The sequence below is a fragment of the Panulirus ornatus genome, chromosome 37 (assembly GCF_036320965.1).
Source record: "Panulirus ornatus isolate Po-2019 chromosome 37, ASM3632096v1, whole genome shotgun sequence".
Lineage (NCBI taxonomy): Eukaryota > Metazoa > Arthropoda > Malacostraca > Decapoda > Palinuridae > Panulirus > Panulirus ornatus.
Genome location: NC_092260.1, coordinates 8846103 through 8869369, shown reverse-complemented (window position 1 = coordinate 8869369; position 23267 = coordinate 8846103). Strand labels below are relative to the sequence as shown.

Genomic DNA, 23267 nt, shown 5'->3' with positions numbered 1-23267 from the left:
AGCAAGGTTATTAGGTACAGTAAGGTTGAGGGTCAAGTCAATTGGGAGGTAATTTTGAATGGAGACAAACTGGAGGAAGTGAAGTGTTTTAGCTATCTGGGAGTGGATTTGGCAGCAGATGAAACCATGGAAGCGGAAGTGATTCACAGGGTGGGGGAAGGGGCGAAAGTTCTTCAAGCGTTGAAAAATGTGTAGAAGGCTAGAACATTATCTCGGAAAGCAAAAATGGGTATGTTTGAAGGGATAGTGGTTCCAACAATGTTATGTGGTTGTGAGGTATGGGCTATAGATAGAGTTGTATGGAGGAGGATGGATGTGTTGGAAATAAGATGTTTGAGGACAATATATGGTGTGAGGTGGTTTGATCGAGTAAGTAATGAAAGGGTAAGAGAGATGTGTGGTAATATAAAAGAGTGTGGTTGAGAGAGCAGAAGAAGGTGTTTTGAAATAGTTTGGTGACATGGAGAGAATGAGTGAGGAAAGCTTGACAACGAGGATGTATGTGTCAGAGGTGGAGGGAATGAGAAGTGGGAGACCAAATTGGAGGTGGAAAGATGGAGTGAAAAAGATTTTGAGCGATCGGGGCCTGAATATGCAGGAGGGTGAAAGGCTTGCAAGGACACATTTCTATAATGTTGATTAAGACTCTGCTGCTATCCTTAGTGTACTGAATGATGAAATTTTCTATGATTCTAGATAAAGAAAGAAGGGTATAGAGAGAGGGGCTATGTATTCCCTCTATAGATCAAGCACTCACTCTTTACTAGTACACATAAGGCCATATCACTTACACTGCACTTTTTCTTTCTATTCTTCACTCCCAATACTTTAACTTAAAGTAATCTAAATACCTGTGACTAGAGCTGCAAGATGTCGAGCAAAGAACCTGGAGTGCGAAAATCCAAGGCATCCATACATGCTGTTGGCTGTAAGTTTCAGAGCTTTCTGTCGGATGTCATACTGTGAAAAATATTAGAAGCGGCCTTTAATCAAACATAGGTATATGTGATATAACACATACAATACATACTAGTTGGAAGCCCTAATTACCAACGAAAGAAACACTGCTATGTAACTCTAGTACAGATACAATAATTACTATCTTTTGATGACCTTTACGTTTAAGTTTTGAATTTTCTCCAATGCATCCTTTATTCATGGTTTACCCCAAACACAAATTCTGAACAATTACACTTCATTCTTCTTAAAAACTATACCTGATATTTGAGGTATGATAAATCACATTTAACTTACAGTAAAATAATTAGAAGATGGCTGCATATATCCACTTATAATTGAACCTTAAAAATACTGCCATCATTTCCATCATATATTTGGTCTCCTTTGTTAAGTACTCCAAATTCTCTGCATGACTCATTTTATCTTTTTCCAATATCAGTTCTCCTGACGACTAAAATGTTTAATATTTTCATAAATGATCCTTTAACATTCTCTAATGTCATTCCTAATCTTATATATCTAAAGAAAAATGAATTTAATCCTGTGAAGAGCATGATCTTTAAGCTATGACCTCTTTAATGCTCTCACTTCATGTATGTAATCTCATAGTCACTACGTATACATTTGGAGGTTAAGCAGAACACACAACTAAAAATGCCATGGTCGCACTTACTAAGGCAAAAAAGTTCCGAGGCCAGACTAAACAGTCTACTAATAAAGCAACGACAATAACCAGCTCAAGCCAGATTCCCATTAGCACTGTAATACAAGGGTTAACATGCTGTTAATGGACTGAAACAGGGTATGGAAAAGTCTGTGAGGCCTGGTTGTGCATAGGGGACGTGATAAGAGAGTTGTGTGTTAATAAAAAAGATTGTGGCTGAGAAAGCAGAAGAGGGTGTACTAAAATGGTTTGTACATATTGAGACAATGAGTGAGGAAAGGTTGACTAAGTATATATGTGTCATAAGTGCAGGGAACAAGGAAAAGGAGGAGATCAAATTGAAAATGGAAGGGTGGAGTGTAAATGATTTTGAATGATTGTGGCCTGAACATACAGCTGGGGTGAAAAGTGTGCAGAGGTCAGAGCAAATTGGAATGATGTGGTATAATGGGTTGATGTGCTGTCAATGGACTGAACCAGGGCATGTGAAGCATTAAGGGTAAACCAAGGAAAGGTCTGTGGGGCCTGGCTGTAAAGAGGAAGCTGTAGTTTTGGGGCATTACAATGTGACACCTGGAGAATTGATGTGGCCTTTCTCCATCTGTAGATGGCACTACCTTGCTGATGCAGAAAGTGGGGATAAGGTATGAAAAAGTGTGTGTGTGTGTGTGCATGTGTGTCTAACTAAGATGAAAAGAGAGGAGAGATAGGTAGTATGTTTAAGGAAAGAAACCGGGATGTTCAGGTAATGAGTGAAACAAAGTTCAAGGGTAAAGGGGAAGATTGGTTTGGAAATGTCTTAGGAGTAAAGTCAGGGTTGGTGAGAGGACAGAGGCCAAGAAAGGAATAGTACTACTCTTGAAGCAGTCTAGATTGATGTGGGCAAAACTGAAAGTGAATGGCAAGAGATGGGTGATTATTGGTGCTTATGCACCTAGCCACCAGAGGAAAGATTATGAAAGGCAAATGTTTTGGGAGCAGCTGACAGTGTCAGAAGTTTTGATGAGCAAGGTAAATGTGAAGGTAAGTAATGTGGCAGTTGAGGGTATAACTGATGTCCATGAGGTATTCAGTATTATAAATGGAAATGGTGAAGAGCTTGTGGAGTTGTGTGCTGAAAAAAATGGTGACAGAATACCTGGTTTAAAAAGAGATATTCACAGGTGTATGTGAGTAAGAGAGATGGTCAACAAGCAATATTAAATTACATATTAATTGATAAGCATGTAAAAGAGAGACTTTTGGATGTAAATGTGAGAGGGGCAGCTGGTGGTATGTATGATCACTATCTTGTGGAGGATAGTGAAGATTTGTGAGGGTTTTTGATAAAGAGGAAACAATGTTGGGAAGAAGAGAGTGGTGAGAGTAAGTGAGCATGGAAAGGAGACTTGTGTGAAGAAATACCTGGAGAGATTGAGTGTAAATTGGCAATATATGAGAGCAAATGAAGAGAGGGGAATGGATGAGGAAAGGGAAGTATTATGGGAGGCAGCAACGGAACATGCAAAATTTGCATGCACCATGTGAAAGGTGGGAGGTGGGCAGATTAGAAAGGATAGTCAGTGGTGGGATGAAGTAAAGTTGCCAGTGAAAGAGAACAGACAGGTGTTTGGGCAATACTTACAGGGAAGGAGTGCAAATGATTGGAAGATGGGCACTGAAATGTTTGGTCACATGGAGACAAAGATTAAGTATTATAAATGGAAATGGTAAAGAGCTTGTGGAGTTGTGTGCTGAAAAAAATGGTGACAGAATACCTGGTTTAAAAAGAGAGATATTCACAGGTGTATGTGAGTAAGAGAGATGGTCAACAAGCAATATTAAATTACATATTAATTGATAAGCATGTAAAAGAGAGACTTTTGGATGTAAATGTGAGAGGGGCAGCTGGTGGTATGTATGATCACTATCTTGTGGAGGCTAGTGAAGATTTGTGAGGGTTTTTGATAAAGAGGAAACAATGTTGGGAAGAAGAGAGTGGTGAGAGTAAGTGAGCATGGAAAGGAGACTTGTGTGAAGAAATACCTGGAGAGATTGAGTGTAAATTGGCAATATATGAGAGCAAATGAAGAGAGGGGAATGGATGAGGAAAGGGAAGTATTATGGGAGGCAGCAACGGAACATGCAAAATTTGCATGCACCATGTGAAAGGTGGGAGGTGGGCAGATTAGAAAGGATAGTCAGTGGTGGGATGAAGTAAAGTTGCCAGTGAAAGAGAACAGACAGGTGTTTGGGCAATACTTACAGGGAAGGAGTGCAAATGATTGGAAGATGGGCACTGAAATGTTTGGTCACATGGAGAGAAAGATTGAGGAAAGATTGACAAAGAGGATATATATGTCAGAGGTGGAGGGAACGAGAAGTGGGAGACCAAACTGGAGGTTGAAGGATGGAGTGAAAAAGATTTTGAGCGATCAGACCCTGAACATACAGGATGGTGAAAGGCAGGTAAGGAATAGAGTGAATTGGAATGATGTGGTATACCGGAGTCGACTTGCTATCAATGGATTTAACCAGGGCATGTGAAGCGTCTGAGGTAAACCATGGAAGGTTTTGTGGGGCCTGGATGTGGAAAGGGAGCTGTGGTTTTGGTGCATTACACATGACAGCTAGAGACAGAGTGTGAACAAATGTGGCCTTTGTAGTCTTTTCCTAGCGCTACCTCGTGCACATGCCGTGGGAGGGGAGTGCCATTTCATGTGTGGCGGGGTGGCGGCGGGAAAAGATGAAGGCGGCATGTATGAATATGTACATGTGTATATATGTATATGTCTGTGTCTGTATATGTATGTATACATTGAAATATATAGGTATGTATATGTGCATGTATGAGCATTTTTGTATATACATGTGTATGTGGGTGGGTTGGGCCATTCTTTCGTGTGTTTCCTTGAACTACCATGCTAACGTGGGAGACAGCGACAAAGTGTAACAATAATGATAATAACAATAATAATAATTTTTTTTCTTTTCTTTTTTTTTCTTCTTTTTTTTTTTCCCTGTCTCCCGCGTTTGCGAGGTAGCACAAGGAAACAGACGAAAGAAATGGCCCAACCCACCCGCATACACATGTATATACATACGTCCACACACGCAAATATACATACCTACACAGCTTTCCATGGTTTACCCCAGACGCTTCACATGCCCTAATTCAATCCACTGACAGCACGTCAACCCCAGTATACCACATCGATCCAATTCACTCTATTCCTTGCCCTCCTTTCACCCACCTGCATGTTCAGGCCCCGATCACTCAAAATCTTTTTCACTCCATCTTTCCACCTCCAATTTGGTCTCCCACTTCTCCTCGTTCCCTCCACCTCCGACACATATATCCTCTTGGTCAATCTTTCCTCACTCATTCTCTCCATGTGCCCAAACCATTTCAAAACACCCTCTTCTGCTCTCTCAACCATGCTCTTTTTATTTCCACACATCTCTCTTACCCTTACATTACTTACTCGATCAAACCACCTCACACCACACATTGTCCTCAAACATCTCATTTCCAGCACATCCACCCTCCTGCGCACAACTCTATCCATAGTCCACGCCTCGCAACCATACAACATTGTTGGAACCACTATTCCTTCAAACATACCCATTTTTGCTTTCCGAGATAATGTTCTCAACTTCCAAACATTCTTCAAGGCTACCAGGATTTTCGCCCCCTCCCCCACCCTATGATTCACTTCCGCTTCCATGGTTCCATCCGCTGCCAGATCCACTCCCAGATATCTAAAACACTTTACTTCCTCCAGTTTTTCTCCATTCAAACTTACCTCCCAATTGACTTGACCCTCAACCCTACTGTACCTAATAACCTTGCTCTTATTCACATTTACTCTTAACTTTCTTCTTTCACACACTTTACCAAACTCAGTCACCAGCTTCTGCAGTTTCTCACATGAATCAGCCACCAGCGCTGTATCATCAGCGAACAACTGACTCACTTTCCAAGCTCTCTCATCCACAACAGACTTCATACTTGCCCCTCTTTCCAAAACTCGTGCATTCACCTCCCTAACAACCCCATCCATAAACAAATTAAACAACCATGGAGACATCACACACCCCTGCTGCAAACCTACATTCACTGAGAACCAATCACTTTCCTCTCTCCCTACATGTACACATGCCTTACATCCTCAATAAAAACTTTTCACTGCTTCTAACAACTTGCCTCCCACACCATATATTCTTAATACCTTCCACAGAGCATCTCTATCAACACTATCATATGCCTTCTCCAGATCCATAAATGCTACATACAAATCCATTTGCTTTTCTAAGTATTTCTCACATACATTCTTCAAAGCAAACACCTGATCCATACATCCTCTACCACTTCTGAAACCACACTGCTCTTCCCCAATCTGATGCTCTGTACATGCCTTCACCCTCTCAATCAATACCCTCCCATATAACTTACCAGGAATACTCAACAAACTTATACCTCTGTAATTTGAGCACTCACTCTTATCCCCTTTGCCTTTGTACAATGGCACTATGCACGCATTCCTCCAATCCTCAGGCACCTCACCATGAGTCATACATACATTAAATAACCTTACCAACCAGTCAACAATACAGTCACCCCCTTTTTTAATAAATTCCACTGCAATACCATCCAAACCTGCTGCCTTGCCGGCTTTCATCTTCCGCAAAGCTTTTACTACCTCTTCTCTGTTTACCAAATCATTGTCCCTAACCCTCTCACTTTGCACACCACCTCGACCAAGACACCCTATATCTGCCACTCTATCATCAAACACATTCAACAAACCTTCAAAATACTCACGCCATCTCATTCTCATATCACCACTACTTGTTATCACCTCCCCATTTGCGCCCTTCACTGAAGTTCCCATTTGCTTCCTTGTCTTACGCACTTTATTTACCTCCTTCCAGAACATCTTTTTAATAATAATAATAATAATAATAATAATAATAGATATTCCTATGAGTCCACATGGAAAAATGAAACACGATAAGTATCCAAGTGCACTTTCGTGTAATAATCACATCATCAGGGAAGATACAAGAAATATAAGTCAGCTGATATACAACGAAGAGACATAACTAGGACGCCATTTGGTAAACACGTGATTGTCCAAGACAGACAACGAGCGTATCATAAACTTATTATGTGGACAAGAAGGGGAACTGTTTACAAATTTTATCAACAATAAAGCTATCCAATTCGTATAGACCTTCACTAAAGTTATAATTCTTTGTGTACTTAATAACAGAAGATTCAATGATATTTCTCGTGGTACTGGAGCTAAGAGTTAATAACTAAGATGGCATTACTCCAGTCAATACAATGATCATAGTTTTTAATGTGATTAAACAAGGCATTTGATTTTTGTCCTGTTCTTATACTATATTCACGTATGTTGCTTAAGTCTAACAGAAAGATCCTTACCAGTCTACCCAACATAAAACTTATCACAATATTTCTACATGGCAATTTTTAGATGCACCCAGGAGAATTTTCTGGTGAGTTCTTGAAAAAGAGGGCAAATCAGAATTGTCATGAGCAAGGAGTATCAGTAAATTTTAGGGAGAATAAAAAGATATCTTAAAAGGAGGTAAATGCGCGAAAGAAAATAAAAGGAGAAAATCGGTCAAGGGGGCAAAACATGAAGAGATACCAAGTAATGATGAAGTGAGGAGATGAAGTGAGTATTCTGAAGGACTGTTTGAACATGTTTGATGATGGAGAGGCAGATGTACGGTGTTTTCGTGCAGGTGATGTGTAAAGTAAGAGATTCTTGGAAAGTGGTTTAGTGAAGAGAAAAGAGGTGATGAAAGCCTTGTGGAAGAGGAAAATGCAGCAAGGCAGCAGAACTCAATGGTACTGCATTTAAATTATCAAGAAAGGGTGACTGTGTTGTTCACTGGTTGGACATCTGGAGAGAATGAGTGAGGAAAGTTTGACAAAGAGGATATATGTGTCAAGAGTGGAGGGAAAAGGAGAACTAAGACACCAAATTGGAGATGGAAAGATGGAGAGAAAAAGATTTTGAGCGATTGGGGCCAAAACATGAACTATGGTGAATGGTGTGCAAGAACAGAGTGAATTGGAACGATGTGGTATACTGGGGTCAACATGCCATCAATGGACTGAACCAGGGTATGTGTAACATATGGAGTAAATCATGGAAAAGTCTATGGGGCCTGAATGTGGAAATGAATTGTGCTTTACGTGCATTAAACATGACAGTGAAAAAATGAGTGTGAGTGGATGTGGCCCGCCTTCATCTGTTTCCAGAAGCTACTTCGGTAATTAAGGAGGGGGAGGGGGAGAAGAGAATGCAAATGTTACCTTTTTACTTTTCCTTCATAAATTTGTGCTGTTTTCTGTGGGACAGGGTGGCATTAGGAATGGATAGGGGAAAAAATACTTCCCATGTATTCCCTGCAAGTTGTAGAAAGTGACTAAAGGGGTGGGAAGAAAAGGCTGGAAATCTTCCCCTCCTGTTTTACTTCTCCAAAAGAAGGAACAGAGAAGGGGGGCCAAGCGGGAGTTTTTCCTCTAAGGTTCAGTCATCTGTTCTGGACGCTGCCTCGCTAACACGGGAAATGGTGAATGTTATTTTTATTATCTTTTTTTATTTTGCTTTATCACTGTCTCCCGCGTTAGCGAGGTAGTGCAAGGAAACAGACGAAAGAAATGGCCCAACCCAGCCACATACACATGTATATACATACACGTCCACACACGCAAATATACATACCTATACATCTCAATGTACACATATGTGTACACACACAGACATATATATACATACACATGGTCATAATTCATACTGTCTGCCTTTATTTATTCCCATCGCCACCTTGCCACACATGGAATAACAACCACCTCCCCCCTCATGTGTGCGGGGTAGCGCTAGGAAAAGACAACAAACGCCCCATTTGTTCACACTCAGTCTCTAGCTGTCATGTAATAATGCACCGAAACCACAGCTCCCTTTCCACGTCCAGGCCCCACAAAACTTTCCATGGTTTACCCCAGACTCTTCACATGCCCTGATTCAATCCATTGACAGCACGTCGACCCCGATATACCACATCGTTCCAATTCACTCTATTCCTTGCACGCCTTTCACCCTCCTGCATGTTCAGGCCACGATCACTCAAAATCTTTTTCACTCCATCTTTCCACCTCCAATTTGGTCTCCCACTTCTCCTCGTTCCCTCCACCTCTGACACATATATCCTCTTGGTCAATCTTTCCTCACTAATTCTCTCCATGTGACCAAACCATTTCAAAACACCCTCTTCTGCTCTCTCAACCATACTCTTTTTATTTCCACACATCTCTCTCACCTTTACATTACTTACTCGATCAAACCACCTCACACCATATATTATCCTCAAACATCACATTTCCAGCACATCCACCCTCCTGCGCACAACTCTATCCATAGCCCATGCCTCGCAACCATACAACATTGTTGGAACCACTATTCCTTCAAACATACCCATTTTTGCTTTCCGAGATAATGTTCTCGACTTCCAAACATTCTTCAAGGCTCCCAGAATTTTCGCCCCCTCCCCCACCCTATGATTCCCTTCCACTGCCAGATCCACTCCCAGATATCTAAAACACTTTACTTCCTCCAGTTTTTCTCCATTCAAACTTATCTCCAAATTGACTTGACCCTCAACCCTACTGTACCTAATAACTTTGCTCTTGTTTACATTTACTCTTAACTTTCTTCTTTCACACACTTTACCAAACTCAGTCACCAGCTTCTGCAGTTTCTCACATGAATCAGCCACCAGTGCTGTATCATCAGCGAACAACAACTGACTCACTTCCCAAGCTCTCTCATCCACAACAGACTGCATACTTGCCCCTCTTTCCAAAACTCTTGCATTCACCTCCCTAACAACCCCATCCATACACAAATTAAACAACCATGGAGACATCACACACCCCTGCCGCAAACCTACATTCACTGAGAACCAATCACTTTCCTCTCTTCCTACACATACACATGCCTTACATCCTCGATAAAAACTTTTCACTGCTTCTAACAACTTGCCTCCCACGCCATATATTCTTAATACCTTCCACAGAGCATCTCTATCAACTCTATCATATGCCTTCTCCAGATCCATAAATGCTACATACAAATCCATTTGCTTTTCTAAGTATTTCTCACATACATTCTTCAAAGCAAACACCTGATCCACACATCCTCTACCACTTCTGAAGCCACACTGCTCTTCCCCAATCTGATGCTCTGTACATGCCTTCACCCTCTCAATCAATACCCTCCAATATAATTTCCCAGGAATACTCAGCAAACTTATACCTCTGTAATTTGCACAATGGCACTATGCAAGCATTCTGCCAATCCTCAGGCACCTCACCATGAATCATACATACATTAAATAACCTTACCAACCAGTCAACAATACCGTCACCCCCTTTTTTAATAAATTCCACTGCAATACCATCCAAACCTGCTGCCTTGCCAGCTTTCATCTTCCGCAAAGCTTTTAGGACCTGGGGATAGGGTAAAAATATACTTCCCACATGTTCCCTGCATGTCATACAAGACGTTTAGAAGGGGTGGGAGCTGGGGGCTAGAAATCCTTCCCCCTTGTTTTCCTTTACCAAAAAAAGGAACAGAGAAGGGGGTCGTGGTGATTTTTCTCCTCTAATCCTCAGCCATCTGTTCTTGACACTACCTTACTAATGCAAAAAACAACAAATATCAATAGGGAAAAAATATATCAACTGACTGTTATATTTCTTTCTTGTATCTCCTCTGATGATGTGATTTTTACACGAAAGTGCACTAGGGAGCTTATCATGTTTCATCTCCCCATGGACTCATAAGATTGTTGGGTATCCCTGGGAAACTATATGCGAGGATATTGATTGAGAGTGTAAAGGAATGTACAGGGCATCAGACTGGGGAAGAGCAGTGTGGTTTCAGAAGTGGTAGAGGATGTGTTTATCAGGTGTTTGCATTGAAGAATATTTATATTTATATATTTATTTCACTTTGTCGCTGTCTCCCATGTTAGCGAGGTAGCGCAAGGAAACAGACAAAAGAATGGCCCAACCCACCCACATACACATGTATATACATACATGTCCACACACAAACATACATACCTATACATCTCAACGTATACATATATATACACACACAGACATATACATATATACACATGTACATAATTCATAGTCTGCCTTTATTCATTCCAATCGCCACCCCACCACACATGAAATAACAACCCCCTTCCCCTGCATGTGCATGAGATAGCGCTAGGAAAAGAAACAAAGGCCATATTCGTTCACACTCAATCTCTAGCTGTCATGTATAATGCAACGAAATCACAGCTCCCTTTCCACATCCACGCCCCACAGAGCTTTCCATGGTTTACCCCAGACGCTTCACAAGCCCTGGTTCAATCCACTGACAGCACGTCGACCCTGGTATACCACATCGTTCCAATTCACTCTATTCCTTGCACGCCTTTCACCCTCCTGCATGTTCAGGACCCGATCACTCAAAATCTTTTTCACTCCATCTTTCCACCTCCAATTTGGTCTCCCACTTCTCCCTCCACCTCTGACACATATATGCTCTTGGTCGATACTTCCTCACTCATTCTCTCCATGAGATCAAGCCATTTTAAAACACCCTATATTGCTCTCTTAACCACACTCTTTTTATTAACACACATCTCTCTTACCCTATTATAACTTACTCGATCAAACCACCTCACACCACATATTGTCTTCAAACATCTCATTTCCAGCACATCCACCCTCCATCCATTTGCTTTTCTAAGTATTTCTCACACACATTTTTCAAAGCAAACACCTCATCCACACATCCTCTACCACTTCTGAAACCACACTGCTCTTCCCCAATCTGATGCTCTGTACATGCCTTCACCCTCTCAATCAATACCCTCCCATATAATTTACCAGGAATACTCAACAAACTTATACCTCTGTAATTTGAGCACTCACTTTTATCCCCTTTGCCTTTGTACAATGGCACTATGCAAGCATTCCGCCAATCCTCAGGCACCTCACCATGAATCATACATACATTAAATAACCTCACCAACCAGTCAACAATACAGTCACCCCCTTTTTTAATATATTCCACTGCAATACCATCCAAACCTGCTGCCTTGCTGGCTTTCATCTTCCACAAAGCTTTTACTACCTCTTCTCTGTTTACCAAATCATTGTCCCTAACCCTATCACTTTGCACACCACCTCGACCAAAACACCCTATATCTGAAACTCTATCATCAAACACATTCAACAAACCTTCAAAATACTCACGCCATCTCCTTCTCATATCACCACTACTTGTTATCACCTCCCCATTTGCGCCCTTCACTGAAGTTCCCATTTGCTCCCTTGTCTTACGCACTTTATTTACCTCCTTCCAAAACATTTTTTTTTTTTCGGTCTCCCGCGTTTGCGAGGTAGTGCAAGGAAACAGACTAAAGAAATGGCCCAACCCACCCCCATACACAAGTATATACATACGTCCACAGACGCAAATATACATACCTACACAGCTTTCCATGGTTTATCCCAGACGCTTCACATGCCCTGATTCAATCCACTGACAGCACGTCAACCCCGGTATACCACATCGATCCAATTCACTCTATTCCTTGCCCTCCTTTCACCCTCCTGCATGTTCAGGCCCTGATCACACAAAATCTTTTTCACTCCATCTTTCCACCTCCAATTTGGTCTCCCTCTTCTCCTCGTTCCCTCCACATCCGACACATATATCCTCTTGGTCAATCTTTCCTCACTCATTCTCTCCATGTGCCCAAACCATTTCAAAACACCCTCTTCTGCTCTCTCAACCACGCTCTTTTTATTTCCACACATCTCTCTTCCCCTTTACATTACTTACCGTTCAAACCACCTCACACCACACATTGTCCTCAAACATCTCTTTTCCCAAAGCCATCCACCCTCCTGCGCACAATCTATCCATAGTCCCGCCTCGCAAAAAATACAACATTGTTGGAAACCACTATTCCTTAAAACCCCATACCCATTTTTGTTTCCGAGTTTAATGTTCTCAATTTCCCAAAAACTTTTTCGGGCTACCAGGTTTTTTCGCCCCCCCCCCCCAAACCCTTGTTTTCCTTTTCCGTTCCATGGTTCCTTCCGCGGGCCCAGACCCACTCCCAGATATTAAAACTTTTTATTTCCTCCTTTTTTTCCCATTCAAACTTACCCCCCCAATTGTTTGGCCCTAAACCCTACTGTACCTATTTAACTTGCTCATATTTAACTTTTACGCGTTACGGGCGTAGGGCATACTAACGGGCTACTACGACATTGGATTTCAAAGCGGGGGCGGACTGGGGCTGATACAGGTGAGTGCCACATAACATGAGAGTGGAAGGGGTGGATGATTGAGTTTATATTAAGAGGTATATAGCGGAATTTGCAGAGAGAAGACTATTACTGTTATGATGTATGGACCCGCGGGCTTTTGAAGGGATTCCGAGATAAGGGGAAGTTACTTAAAATCGAATGTTTTATTTGGTTGGGTTTTATTCCTGGGGAGGTATGATCAATATAAACTGGAGGATATAAGTATGGATAAGGTGTGTTAATTGTATAGGGAAGAGAGAACGTTGGGTATATGGAAAAGGTATGAACCAGATTGGGTTTGTTTTTTGTTACGGGTTTTAGTTTTTTTTGTTTTTTTTTGTGTTATTTTGGTTTTGGTGGTGTTTTTTTAGAGGGATTGGAGGAGGAGCTTATTAGGAAGACATTAATGATGTGTGGGAAGGGGGGTTTGTACGTACATCAGCTGAGCTGATAGTTCTTCCGATCCATATGCCTTCTCCAGCCCAAAAAAATTTGCTACATACAAATCCATTTGTTTTTTCTAAGATTTCTCACATACTTTCCCTTCAAAGCAAACACCTGATCCATACATCCTCTACCACTTCTGAAACCACACTGCTCTTCCCCAATCTGATGCTCTGTACATGGCCCTTTACCCTCTCAATCAATACCCTCCCATATAACTTACCAGGAAAACCCCAACAAACTTATACCTCTGTAAATTTTAGCACTCATCTTATCCCCTTTGCCTTTGTACAATGGCACTATGCACGCATTTTCCCCCAATCCTCAGGCACCTCACCATGAGTCATACATACATTAAATAACCCTTTCCAACCCGTCAACAATACCGTCACCCCCTTTTTTAATAAATTCCACTGCAATACCATCCAAACCTGCTGCCTTGCCGGCTTTTTATCTTCCGCAAAGCTTTTACTACCTCTTCTCTGTTTACCAAATCATTTTCCCTAAAACCCCTTTACTTTGCACACCCCCCTCGACCAAGACACCCTATATCTGCCACTCTATCATCAAACACATTCAACAAACCTTCAAAATACTCACGCCATCTCATTCTCATATCACCACTACTTGTTATCACCTCCCCATTTGCGCCCTTCACTGAAGTTCCCATTTGCTTCCTTGTCTTACGCACTTTATTTACCTCCTTCCAGAACATCTTTTTAATAATAATAATAATAATAATAATAATAATAATAGATATTCCTATGAGTCCACATGGAAAAATGAAACACGATAAGTATCCAAGTGCACTTTCGTGTAATAATCACATCATCAGGGAAGATACAAGAAATATAAGTCAGCTGATATACAACGAAGAGACATAACTAGGACGCCATTTGGTAAACACGTGATTGTCCAAGACAGACAACGAGCGTATCATAAACTTATTATGTGGACAAGAAGGGGAACTGTTTACAAATTTTATCAACAATAAAGCTATCCAATTCGTATAGACCTTCACTAAAGTTATAATTCTTTGTGTACTTAATAACAGAAGATTCAATGATATTTCTCGTGGTACTGGAGCTAAGAGTTAATAACTAAGATGGCATTACTCCAGTCAATACAATGATCATAGTTTTTAATGTGATTAAACAAGGCATTTGATTTTTGTCCTGTTCTTATACTATATTCACGTATGTTGCTTAAGTCTAACAGAAAGATCCTTACCAGTCTACCCAACATAAAACTTATCACAATATTTCTACATGGCAATTTTTAGATGCACCCAGGAGAATTTTCTGGTGAGTTCTTGAAAAAGAGGGCAAATGAGAATTGTCATGAGCAAGGAGTATCAGTAAATTTTAGGGAGAATAAAAAGATATCTTAAAAGGAGGTAAATGCGCGAAAGAAAATAAAAGGAGAAAATCGGTCAAGGGGGCAAAACATGAAGAGATACCAAGTAATGATGAAGTGAGGAGATGAAGTGAGTATTCTGAAGGACTGTTTAACATGTTTGATGATGGAGAGGCAGATGTACGGTGTTTTCGTGCAGGTGATGTGTAAAGTAAGAGATTCTTGGAAAGTGGTTTAGTGAAGAGAAAAGAGGTGATGAAAGCCTTGTGGAAGAGGAAAATGCAGCAAGGCAGCAGAACTCAATGGTACTGCATTTAAATTATCAAGAAAGGGTGACTGTGTTGTTCACTGGTTGGACATCTGGAGAGAATGAGTGAGGAAAGTTTGACAAAGAGGATATATGTGTCAAGAGTGGAGGGAAAAGGAGAACTAAGACACCAAATTGGAGATGGAAAGATGGAGAGAAAAAGATTTTGAGCGATTGGGGCCAAAACATGAACTATGGTGAATGGTGTGCAAGAACAGAGTGAATTGGAACGATGTGGTATACTGGGGTCAACATGCCATCAATGGACTGAACCAGGGTATGTGTAACATATGGAGTAAATCATGGAAAAGTCTATGGGGCCTGAATGTGGAAATGAATTGTGCTTTACGTGCATTAAACATGACAGTGAAAAAATGAGTGTGAGTGGATGTGGCCCGCCTTCATCTGTTTCCAGAAGCTACTTCGGTAATTAAGGAGGGGGAGGGGGAGAAGAGAATGCAAATGTTACCTTTTTACTTTTCCTTCATAAATTTGTGCTGTTTTCTGTGGGACAGGGTGGCATTAGGAATGGATAGGGGAAAAAATACTTCCCATGTATTCCCTGCAAGTTGTAGAAAGTGACTAAAGGGGTGGGAAGAAAAGGCTGGAAATCTTCCCCTCCTGTTTTACTTCTCCAAAAGAAGGAACAGAGAAGGGGGGCCAAGCGGGAGTTTTTCCTCTAAGGTTCAGTCATCTGTTCTGGACGCTGCCTCGCTAACACGGGAAATGGTGAATGTTATTTTTATTATCTTTTTTTATTTTGCTTTATCACTGTCTCCCGCGTTAGCGAGGTAGTGCAAGGAAACAGACGAAAGAAATGGCCCAACCCAGCCACATACACATGTATATACATACACGTCCACACACGCAAATATACATACCTATACATCTCAATGTACACATATGTGTACACACACAGACATATATATACATACACATGGTCATAATTCATACTGTCTGCCTTTATTTATTCCCATCGCCACCTTGCCACACATGGAATAACAACCACCTCCCCCCTCATGTGTGCGGGGTAGCGCTAGGAAAAGACAACAAACGCCCCATTTGTTCACACTCAGTCTCTAGCTGTCATGTAATAATGCACCGAAACCATAGCTCCCTTTCCACGTCCAGGCCCCACAAAACTTTCCATGGTTTACCCCAGACTCTTCACATGCCCTGATTCAATCCATTGACAGCACGTCGACCCCGATATACCACATCGTTCCAATTCACTCTATTCCTTGCACGCCTTTCACCCTCCTGCATGTTCAGGCCACGATCACTCAAAATCTTTTTCACTCCATCTTTCCACCTCCAATTTGGTCTCCCACTTCTCCTCGTTCCCTCCACCTCTGACACATATATCCTCTTGGTCAATCTTTCCTCACTAATTCTCTCCATGTGACCAAACCATTTCAAAACACCCTCTTCTGCTCTCTCAACCATACTCTTTTTATTTCCACACATCTCTCTCACCTTTACATTACTTACTCGATCAAACCACCTCACACCATATATTATCCTCAAACATCACATTTCCAGCACATCCACCCTCCTGCGCACAACTCTATCCATAGCCCATGCCTCGCAACCATACAACATTGTTGGAACCACTATTCCTTCAAACATACCCATTTTTGCTTTCCGAGATAATGTTCTCGACTTCCAAACATTCTTCAAGGCTCCCAGAATTTTCGCCCCCTCCCCCACCCTATGATTCCCTTCCACTGCCAGATCCACTCCCAGATATCTAAAACACTTTACTTCCTCCAGTTTTTCTCCATTCAAACTTATCTCCAAATTGACTTGACCCTCAACCCTACTGTACCTAATAACTTTGCTCTTGTTTACATTTACTCTTAACTTTCTTCTTTCACACACTTTACCAAACTCAGTCACCAGCTTCTGCAGTTTCTCACATGAATCAGCCACCAGTGCTGTATCATCAACGAACAACAACTGACTCACTTCCCAAGCTCTCTCATCCACAACAGACTGCATACTTGCCCCTCTTTCCAAAACTCTTGCATTCACCTCCCTAACAACCCCATCCATACACAAATTAAACAACCATGGAGACATCACACACCCCTGCCGCAAACCTACATTCACTGAGAACCAATCACTTTCCTCTCTTCCTACACATACACATGCCTTACATCCTCGATAAAAACTTTTCACTGCTTCTAACAACTTGCCTCCCACGCCATATATTCTTAATACCTTCCACAGAGCATCTCTATCAACTCTATCATATGCCTTCTCCAGATCCATAAATGCTACATACAAATCCATTTGCTTTTCTAAGTATTTCTCACATACATTCTTCAAAGCAAACACCTGATCCACACATCCTCTACCACTTCTGAAGCCACACTGCTCTTCCCCAATCTGATGCTCTGTACATGCCTTCACCCTCTCAATCAATACCCTCCAATATAATTTCCCAGGAATACTCAGCAAACTTATACCTCTGTAATTTGCACAATGGCACTATGCAAGCATTCTGCCAATCCTCAGGCACCTCACCATGAATCATACATACATTAAATAACCTTACCAACCAGTCAACAATACCGTCACCCCCTTTTTTAATAAATTCCACTGCAATACCATCCAAACCTGCTGCCTTGCCAGCTTTCATCTTCCGCAAAGCTTTAATGCCTGGGGATAGGGTAAAAATATACTTCCCACATGTTCCCTGCATGTCATACAAGACGTTTATAGAAGGGGTGGGAGCTGGGGGCTAGAAATCCTTCCCCCTTGTTTTCCTTTACCAAAAAAAGGAACAGAGAAGGGGGTCGTGGTGATTTTTCTCCTCTAATCCTCAGCCATCTGTTCTTGACACTACCTTACTAATGCAAAAAACAACAAATATCAATAGGGAAAAAATATATCAACTGACTGTTATATTTCTTTCTTGTATCTCCTCTGATGATGTGATTTTTACACGAAAGTGCACTAGGGAGCTTATCATGTTTCATCTCCCCATGGACTCATAAGATTGTTGGGTATCCCTGGGAAACTATATGCGAGGATATTGATTGAGAGTGTAAAGGAATGTACAGGGCATCAGACTGGGGAAGAGCAGTGTGGTTTCAGAAGTGGTAGAGGATGTGTTTATCAGGTGTTTGCATTGAAGAATATTTATATTTATATATTTATTTCACTTTGTCGCTGTCTCCCATGTTAGCGAGGTAGCGCAAGGAAACAGACAAAAGAATGGCCCAACCCACCCACATACACATGTATATACATACATGTCCACACACAAACATACATACCTATACATCTCAACGTATACATATATATACACACACAGAGACATATACATATATACACATGTACATAATTCATAGTCTGCCTTTATTCATTCCAATCGCCACCCCACCACACATGAAATAACAACCCCCTTCCCCTGCATGTGCATGAGATAGCGCTAGGAAAAGAAACAAAGGCCATATTCGTTCACACTCAATCTCTAGCTGTCATGTATAATGCAACGAAATCACAGCTCCCTTTCCACATCCACGCCCCACAGAGCTTTCCATGGTTTACCCCAGACGCTTCACAAGCCCTGGTTCAATCCACTGACAGCACGTCGACCCTGGTATACCACATCGTTCCAATTCACTCTATTCCTTGCACGCCTTTCACCCTCCTGCATGTTCAGGACCCGATCACTCAAAATCTTTTTCACTCCATCTTTCCACCTCCAATTTGGTCTCCCACTTCTCCCTCCACCTCTGACACATATATGCTCTTGGTCAATACTTCCTCACTCATTCTCTCCATGAGATCAAGCCATTTTAAAACACCCTATATTGCTCTCTTAACCACACTCTTTTTATTAACACACATCTCTCTTACCCTATTATAACTTACTCGATCAAACCACCTCACACCACATATTGTCTTCAAACATCTCATTTCCAGCACATCCACCCTCCATCCATTTGCTTTTCTAAGTATTTCTCACACACATTTTTCAAAGCAAACACCTCATCCACACATCCTCTACCACTTCTGAAACCACACTGCTCTTCCCCAATCTGATGCTCTGTACATGCCTTCACCCTCTCAATCAATACCCTCCCATATAATTTACCAGGAATACTCAACAAACTTATACCTCTGTAATTTGAGCACTCACTTTTATCCCCTTTGCCTTTGTACAATGGCACTATGCAAGCATTCCGCCAATCCTCAGGCACCTCACCATGAATCATACATACATTAAATAACCTCACCAACCAGTCAACAATACAGTCACCCCCTTTTTTAATATATTCCACTGCAATACCATCCAAACCTGCTGCCTTGCTGGCTTTCATCTTCCACAAAGCTTTTACTACCTCTTCTCTGTTTACCAAATCATTGTCCCTAACCCTATCACTTTGCACACCACCTCGACCAAAACACCCTATATCTGAAACTCTATCATCAAACACATTCAACAAACCTTCAAAATACTCACGCCATCTCCTTCTCATATCACCACTACTTGTTATCACCTCCCCATTTGCGCCCTTCACTGAAGTTCCCATTTGCTCCCTTGTCTTACGCACTTTATTTACCTCCTTCCAAAACATTTTTTTTTTTCGGTCTCCCGCGTTTGCGAGGTAGTGCAAGGAAACAGACTAAAGAAATGGCCCAACCCACCCCCATACACAAGTATATACATACGTCCACAGACGCAAATATACATACCTACACAGCTTTCCATGGTTTATCCCAGACGCTTCACATGCCCTGATTCAATCCACTGACAGCACGTCAACCCCGGTATACCACATCGATCCAATTCACTCTATTCCTTGCCCTCCTTTCACCCTCCTGCATGTTCAGGCCCTGATCACACAAAATCTTTTTCACTCCATCTTTCCACCTCCAATTTGGTCTCCCTCTTCTCCTCGTTCCCTCCACCTCCGACACATATATCCTCTTGGTCAATCTTTCCTCACTCATTCTCTCCATGTGCCCAAACCATTTCAAAACACCCTCTTCTGCTCTCTCAACCACGCTCTTTTTATTTCCACACATCTCTCTTACCCTTACGTTACTTACTCGATCAAACCACCTCACACCACACATTGTCCTCAAACATCTCATTTCCAGCACATCCATCCTCCTGCGCACAACTCTATCCATAGCCCACGCCTCGCAACCATACAACATTGTTGGAACCACTATTCCTTCAAACATACCCATTTTTGCTTTCCGAGATAATGTTCTCGACTTCCACACATTCTTCAAGGCTCCCAGAATTTTCGCCCCCTCCCCCACCCTATGATCCACTTCCGCTTCCATGGTTCCATCCGCTGCCAGATCCACTCCCAGATATCTAAAACACTTTACTTCCTCCAGTTTTTCTCCATTCAAACTTACCTCCCAATTGACTTGACCCTCAACCCTACTGTACCTAATAACCTTGCTCTTATTCACATTTACTCTTAACTTTCTTCTTTCACACACTTTACCAAAACATCTTTTTATTTTCCCTAAAATTTAATGATACTCTCTTACCCCAAGTCTCATTTGCCCTCTTTTTCACCTCTTGCACCTTCCTCTTGACCTCCTGCCTCTTTCTTTTATACATCTCCCAGTCATTTGCATTATTTCCCTGCAAAAATCATCCAAATGCCTCCCTCTTCTCTTTCACTAATAATCTTACTTCTTTGAAGAACGTGTGTGAGAAATACTTAGGAAAACAGATGGATTTGTATGTAGCATTGAGGGATCTGGAGAAGGCATATAATAGGGTTGATAGAGCTTTGTGGAAGGTCTTAAGAGTATATGGTGTGGAAGGTAAGTTGCTAGAAGCAGTAAAAAGTGTTTACCAAGGATGTAAGGCATGTGTATGAGTAGGAAGAGAGGAGTGTGACTGGTTCCCACTGAATGCTGGTCTGCAGCAGGGGTGCATGATGCCCCCATGGTTAAATCTATTTATAGACCGGGTGGTTAGGGAGGTAAATGCAAGAGTTCTGGAGAGAAGGGTGAGTAGGCTGTCTGATGGGGATGACAGGGCCTTGGAAGTGAGTCAGTTGTTGTTTGCCAATGATACAGCTCTAGTGGCTGATTTGCGTGAGAAACTGCAGAAGTTGGTGACTGAGTTTGGAAAAGTGTGTGAAAGGAGAAAGTTGAGACTAAATGTGAATAAAAGCAAGGTTATTAGGTTCAGTATGGTTCAGGGACAGGTACACTGGGATGTATGTCTGAATGGAGAAAAACTGGAGGAAGAAGTGTTTTACATATCTGGGGTGGACTTAGCAGTGAATGGAACCATGGAAATGGAAGTGAGTCAGAGGGTGAAGGTTCTGGGAACAATGAAGAATGTGTGGAAGGAAAGAACATTGTCTCAGAGAGCAGAAATGGGTATGTTTGAAGGAATAGTAGTTCCAACAATGTTATATGGTTGTGAGGCATGGGCTATAGATAAGGTTGTACGGAGGAGGGTGGATGTGCTGGAAATGAAATGTGAGGAAAATATGTGGTATAAGGGGCTTTGATTGAGTAAGTAACGCAGGGGGAAAAGAGACGTGTGGAAATAAAAAGACTGTGGATGAGAGAGCAGAAGAGGGTGTATTCAAATGGTTTAGACATATGAAGAGAATGAGTGAGGAAAGATTGACAAAGAGTGTCAGAGGTGGAGGGAACAAGAAATGGGAGACCAAATTGGAGGTGGAAAGATGGAGTGAAAAAGATCTTGCACAATCGGGGCCTGAACATACAGGAGGGGGAGAGGCGTGCAAAGAATAGAGTGAATTGGAATGATGTGGCATACCGGGGTTGACATGTCTTGGGTAAACCATGGAAAGGTCTGTGGGGCCTGGACGTGGATAGTGAGCTGTGGTTTTGGTGCACTGGGGTAAAACTAAAAGTGGATGGAGAGAGATCGGTGATTATTGGTGCCTATGCACCTGGTCATGAGAAGAAAAATTATGAGAGGCAAGTGTTTTGGGAGCAGCTGAGTGAGTGCATTAGCAGCTTTGATGCACAAGACCAGGTTATAATGATGGGTTATTTGAATGTGAAGGTGAGTAATGTGGCAGTTAAGGGTATAATTGGTGTATATGGGGTGTTCAGTGTTGTATATGAAAATGGTGAAGAGCTTGTGGATTTGTGTCCTGCGAAAGGACTGGTAATTGGGAATACCTGGTTTCAAAAAAAGAGACATACATAAGCATACATATGTGAGTAGGAGAGATGGTCAAAGGGAATGATTGAATTACGTGTTAATTGACAGTTGTGTAAAAGAGAGACTTTTGGATATCAATGCACCACGAGGGGCAGCTGGAGGGATGCCTGATCACTATCTTGTGGAGGTGAAGGTGAAGATTTGTAGAGGTTTTCAGAAAAGAGAGAATGTGAGGTCAAGAGAGAAAATATTAGGAGAGATTGAGTGTGGAATGGTAAAAGGTGAAAGCATATGACATGAGGGGAGTGGGGGAGGAATGGGATGTATCTGGGGAAGCAGCGATAGCTTGCACAAAAGATGCACGTGGCATGAGAAAGGTGTGAGGTGGGCAGATTAGAAAGGGTAATGAGTGGTGCGATGAAGAAGTAAGGTTGTTAGTGAAAAAGAAGAGAGGCGTTTGAATGATTTTGGCAGGGAGGTAGTGCAAATGACTGGGAGATGTATAAAAGAAAGTGGCAGGTCAAGAAAAAAGGTCCTAGAGATGAAAAAGAGGGCAAATGAGAGTTGGGGTGAGAGTATCATTAGATTTCAGGGAGGATAAAAAGATGTTTTGGAAGGAGGTAAATAATGTGCATAAGACAAAAGAACAAATGGGAACATCGGTGAAGGGGGCAAATGGGAAGGTAATAACCAGGAGTGATGAAGTGAGAAGGAGATGGAGTGAGTATTTTCAAAGTTTGTTGAATGTGATTGATGATAGAGTGGCAGATATAGGGTGTTTTGGTCGGGGAGGCACGTGAAGTGAGAGGGTCAGGGAGAATTGTTTGGTAAAGAGAGAAGAGGTAGTGAAAGCTTTACGGAAGATGAAAGCCTGCAAGGAGGCGGGTTTGGATGCTATTTCAGTGGAAAATATTAAAAAAGGGGGTGACTGTATTGTTGATTGGTTGGTAAGGATATTCAATGAATGTATGGATCATGGTGAAGCGCCTGAGGA

The 23267-nt window shown here is 41.8% G+C and overlaps 1 protein-coding gene across 1 annotated transcript in view; it reads right to left on the bottom strand.

Moving 5' to 3' along the window:
- The window catches only part of PolA1 (DNA polymerase alpha catalytic subunit), a 436605-nt gene that overhangs the window by 152232 nt on the left and 261106 nt on the right, over positions 1-23267 (bottom strand). The window contains exon 19 of the mRNA XM_071683772.1: positions 852-960. Coding sequence (XP_071539873.1) covers positions 852-960 — 109 coding nt within the window. The remainder of the gene's footprint in view (positions 1-851; positions 961-23267) is intronic.